Source organism: Tupaia chinensis, unplaced genomic scaffold (assembly GCF_000334495.1).
Source record: "Tupaia chinensis unplaced genomic scaffold, TupChi_1.0 Scaffold000037_18, whole genome shotgun sequence".
Taxonomy (NCBI): Eukaryota; Metazoa; Chordata; class Mammalia; order Scandentia; family Tupaiidae; genus Tupaia; species Tupaia belangeri.
This window is the reverse complement of record NW_006159476.1, coordinates 885,670-891,068: the sequence shown is the minus strand read 5'-3', so window position 1 is coordinate 891,068 and position 5,399 is coordinate 885,670. Positions and strand designations below refer to the sequence as shown.

The 5,399-nt window shown below is 42.7% G+C and overlaps 1 protein-coding gene across 1 annotated transcript; it reads left to right on the top strand.

The window, feature by feature from the left end:
• The first annotated feature begins 4,794 nt into the window (after positions 1–4,794).
• LOC106734904 (40S ribosomal protein S27-like) lies at positions 4,795–5,043 on the top strand. Its single transcript, XM_014587958.1, has one exon. It carries the CDS (start codon positions 4,795–4,797, stop codon positions 5,041–5,043), a length of 249 nt encoding a protein of 82 aa, XP_014443444.1.
• The last annotated feature ends 356 nt before the right edge of the window (positions 5,044–5,399 follow it).

Genomic DNA, 5,399 nt, shown 5'->3' with positions numbered 1-5,399 from the left:
GTAGGGTGCGTGCGCTCGCCAGACAGACAGAGACAGAGAGACAGAAAGTGAGAAATCACCCCCCAGGGGGGATGGTCACGCTGCAATTCCTTCTCCTCCATTCTCCTCTCGGGATCTTGGGCATGCATGCACACGCGCCCGGCGTGACTTTTAAGCCACCGGGTCCAGGACACAAACCGCGGTCGACTACGTGGGAATCCAGCGACATAGCCATTATGCTAACTGCTGGTTCCCAGTATTTTGAAACTTTGAAAGTTGTTTGTAAACTGTCAAGAATTATGGAGTATGAGCTAAAATTCTTTGCTATGTAAAGTAAATGTGGAAAAATGTAAAATAAAAACAAGTTGTAATGGAAAAAAAAAAAAGAAAAAAGAAAAGAAAAAGCAGAGGACATACCTGAAGTCATGCTAAAAAAAATCTCTACTTTGATGCTGTTAGAAAGTACTTAATTAGATACTACAATATTCACGTTTAGTAAATTGAGGCCCCAAAAATATAAACAAATTTTTATAAAATTGCATTGCTTGTTAGTGATAAAATCAAAACTATAACCCAATTTCCTTCCTTTCAGTCCAGTGCTTATGATTTTAAATATTGTAATAAAAATAGCCAAATATAGTGTTCAAAAAAAAATGAGGACTTTTACTACAATCAGATAAAAACAGATCATATCGAGACCAGCAGAGGAAATGTTTCTGAATAATGTAAAAGTATATGGTGATGGTTTCACAAGTGTATATATCTGTCATCTTAATTGACTTTTAACTCTCATTGAATATATTTTAAAGTATGTATTTTGTGGAAATTGTGCCTCAATAATAATTCTAATTTAAGAATAAAACGATACTAAAAAAAAAAAAAGAAATATAGGACATAAAGAACAAGATAAAGGACAGGCCAGACTTGTAATTAGCAAAATCCAGACAGTGGGGAATTCAAAGATAACCGACCAGGTTTATTCAATAACAGAGACACAGAAAAGAGAGACAAAGGTAAAAGGAGAGCAGTGGAGGAGAAAGAGGCAAAGAATCTATAGATTAAGAAAATGGGACCAGTAGTTAGCGTAAGAGCTATGTCGCTGGACTCCCACATAGTTGACCACAGTTTGCGTCCCAGACCCGGCTTAAAACTCACGCCGGGCGCGTGTGTGTGCATGCCCAAGATCCCGAGAGGAAAATGGAGGAGAAGGGATAGTGGCATGGCCATCCCCCCTGGGGGGTGATTTCTCGCTTTCTGTCTGTCTGTCTCTGTCTGTCTGGTGAGCGCACGCGCCCTGTAGCAAAAACCTCTATTAAAAAAAAAAAAAAATTAAAGCAGCATAGTAACTGAGGCCAAAAGGTGGCATGGCAGGTGGTTAAGACACTGGACTCTAGGGGTGGTGTAGAATGGCCCTTCTGAGCAAACATGGTGACCTTCTGACAGATGCAGAAACGTGGTTCAGAGAGCTGTCATTTGCATAACAATGAAGGCAATTAACATGTGAACATGCTATGTGCTTTATCGATACTGTAGAGCAGTATCAGGTTAAAGGAAGTCACATGTGTTTATTAGAACCAGCCCAAAAGATCAGAGAAATCACATGTCAGTCGTTCTCACATCATCAGTTGATTAGCATTTGAGACCTGGCTTTGCTTTCCATTTCCTCTTCCCCCATTTTCTGCCCTATAAAATAATAAACCTGAGACAGGTTCATGGTTGCGACTTTCTCCATCAGAGAAGTCTGGCCCACCCTGTTAGGTCAGACCTATGATCGATCAGCAGTGGAGTCAGAGGCAGCAAGGACAGGAGAACCAGAGTCAGGCTCAGGATTTAGCAAAGCTGGGAACCAGCAGTTAACATAATGGCTATGTCTCTGGACTCCCATGTAGTCGACCGCGGTTCACATCCCAGACCTGGTGGCTTAAAACTCACGCCGGGCGCATGTGCGTGCGTGCCCAAGATCCTGAGAGGAGAATGGAGGAGAAGGGATTGCAGTGTGGCCATCCCCCCTGGGGGGTGATTTCTTGCTTTCTGTCTCTCTGTGTCTCTCTGTCTGGCAAGCACACACGCACTATAGCGAAAACCTCTCCAAAAAAAACGGATTTAGCAAAGCCAATAAAATTAATTCTGCGAAAAGCTCTTGGGTGAGGTCCCCACGGTCTCAACGGGGTGGGGGTGGGGCAGGTCACACCCAGGGTGGGTGGTGTTTGTTCTTAAAGGGCCACTGTCCAATAGATTGTGGTCACAAGTCCTTGTCTGACCAACAAAGGTAGCTGTTTCTGTTCAACTTTGGCAGGCGTGTCAAATGCTGAAGGCGGGGAAAGTCTGTTGCCTATGGCACACCAGATGCAGAAAATGGGAAAGTTCTGCCAAAGGAAAAATTCTCGCTATGTTTCTTTTTCCTTCCCCCAGGCCCTACACACCCCATTTTCACTTTTCTATACTTGTATGTCTTTATGTGTTTGTTTATTTCTAATCCATAGCCCTCCTTCCCCTCAGAAAAACACATTGTGCAGAGCAGGTCTCAGCAGGCCAGCAGGTGGCATGGTGGTTAAGGCACTAGATTCCCACATGGTCAACCATGAGTCTCAGACCTGGTGGCTTGCTTTCTCATTTTCTCTCTCTCTGGTAAGTGCACATGCACTATAGCAAATTAAAAAATAGAAACAATAAAAAAAGACCTTGAACTCCCACCTGGTCAACTGTAGTTCGAGCCCTGGATCTGGCAGCTTGAAAATCATGCCAGGCATGTGTGTGCACATGCCCAAAATCCTCAGAGGAGAATGGAGGAGGAAGAGTTAAAACATGGTCCTACCCCTGGGGGTGATTTCTCACTTTCCCCCTTCTCAGGCTAGCACACATGCCCTATGGCAAAAACCTGAAAAAAATACAAGGCAGCACAGTAACCTACAATTTATAGATGTTATTTGGCTCCTTATTTGAATAAACAGTCAAAAATCACTTGAGATCGTGGGACCAGCAGTTAGTGTAATGGCTATGTCACTGAACTCCCATGTAGTCAACCATGATTCAAGTCCTGGACCTGGTGGCTTAAAACTCACGCCGGGCACGTGTGTGTGCCCAAGAGCCCGAGACGAGAATGGAGGAGAAGGGATTGCGGCGGGGCCATCCCCTCTGGGGGGGTGATTTCTCGCTTTCTGTCTGTCTGTCTGGTGAATGCATGCGCCCAATAGCAAAAACCTCAAAAAAAAAAATCACCTGAGATCATCAGAAAATGTGAACACTACACTAACTGCACATTTTATGATATTAAGGAACTACGAGTTTGTGTGATAATGATACTGTAAAATTTTTAATATCCTATGTTTGGCCATATACACCAAAATTAAATTTAGAGAGGATAGGATAGGATTTCTGAAATTGCTGGAGTGGGAACAAGGAACACATGAGATATAAATCAAACAAGACTGACCACAAAGTCAGTGAGGTCAGTGGGTACTGGTCAATGAGAACAGGGAGAGTTCATTATTCTCTTATGTATGTTTGAAAATGTCCCACAAGAGCCTAAAAACATTTTAAAGTTTACAGAAGCATTAAGACAGGCTGATTTCTGACTTGTTTACAATTTATAGTAATTAGAAAATTTATCTAATCATAACTTAAGTTTTTGTCTTGCATCTTTAAGGAGTATCTTTCAAAATACAGCTTGCACTCCCATTAACATGTAATTACAGGGTACCGGCAGGTGGTGTGGTGATTAAGGCACTGGACACTCCCACATGGCTGACCACGTCTGAGTCCCAGACCTGGTGGCTTGTTTTTTAGCTTTCTTTCTCTGGCCAAATTAAAATAAATAAATTTAAAAAAAAAAAAAAAAATAACCACGGTGATTTTATTTTAAAAACCCATGTAATTATAGACATCCATTCTGCATAATATTCTTTTAAAAATTATTTTTTCCCCATGAGTTTTGCCACTGAAAGACAGAGAGAGAGAGAGGGAGAGGGAGAAAGCAAGCTGCCACATCCGGGACTCTAATCACAGTCAGCCATGTGGGAATTCCAGTGACTTCACCACCATGTCACCTACTGGCCTCCTGTATAATACTTTTATTAAAAATTTTGTTTATCTACTTATTTGACTACAGAGGAAAAAAAGAGAAACAGAGAGAGAAAGAGAAAAGGAGGGAGGGAGGGAGAAGAGAGAAAGCAAAGTGCCAGGCCCAGGACTCCAAACCTCAATTGATCATGTGGGAGTCTAGCACCCTTAACCACCATACCACCTGCCAGCCCCCTATAATACTTCCTTATGTAAGCGCTGCAACGTCTAAATTCCTATGATGTTCTTTTTTTTAAAGAATTATTTATTTAATTCCATTTGTTAATTATTCTTTCTTAATTTGACCAGAGAGAAATGGAAAGCAAGAAAGCAAGCCACCAGGGCCGGGACTCGAACTGCATCAGGCCATGTGGGAATCCAGCACCTCTAACCACCACGCCACCTGCCGGCCCCCCTGTGATGTTCTCTCTATACAACATCAAACACAATTATAATTCAGCTTACCTGGGGCCAGCAGATGGCATAATGGTTATGTCACTGGACTCCCATATAGTTGACTGCAGTTCGAGTCCCAGATCTGGTGGCTGAAAACTCACACCAGGCATGTATACGTGTGTGCCCAAAATCCCAAGAGGAGAATAGAAAAGAAGGGACTGTGGTGTGGCCAACCACCCTGGAGGGCGATTTCTTGCTTTCTGTCTCTTTCTCTCCAGTGGGTATACATGCCCTATAGCAAAAATCTAAAAATAAATAAATAAATAGCCTTTCTGGTGGTGACGACCTCCCCACGAGAACATGCCTCTCGCAAAGGACCTCCTTCATCCCTTTCCCGAAGAGAGGAAACACAAGAAGAAGCGCCTGGTGCAGAGCCCAAATTCCTACGTCATGACTGTGACGTGCCCAGGATGCTATACAATCACCACCGTTTTTAGTCATGCACAGACGGTAGTTCTGTGCCTTGGCTGCTCCACTGTCCTCTGCCAGCCTTCAGGAGGAAAAGTGAGGCTGACAGAAGGACGTTCCTTCAGGAGGAAGCAGCACTAAGAGCATCCCGACCCAAGATGAGTGGGAAACCATCCCAATATTGTCTTGTTTAACTGCTAGGAAGTTCCTGCCTCAAGTATTCGGGGCAACCAGAAGAGTGGAACACAGAGTCATTTGGGGCAAGGAAGCTGGCCAAGTACTTTAAAATCCACTGGGGACATTTGTATCCATCTAAGCTCGTTTGTTCTTGATTAAAAAACAAAAAATAAATAAACTTACCTAACAGAGGTCAGCACCTAAAAAGCAGTACACCATCTGACTAATACTCAGTTTCTGACACACAAGGTTATTCTTTTTTTTTAAAAAAAAAGCTTTATTAAGTACATTTTCATATTTAGAACTTCCACACTTACAAA

Bases quoted from the DNA above. Each gene is read 5' to 3' on its own strand.
- LOC106734904 (XM_014587958.1), top strand. From the start codon at position 4,795: ATGCCTCTCGCAAAGGACCTCCTTCATCCCTTTCCCGAAGAGAGGAAA.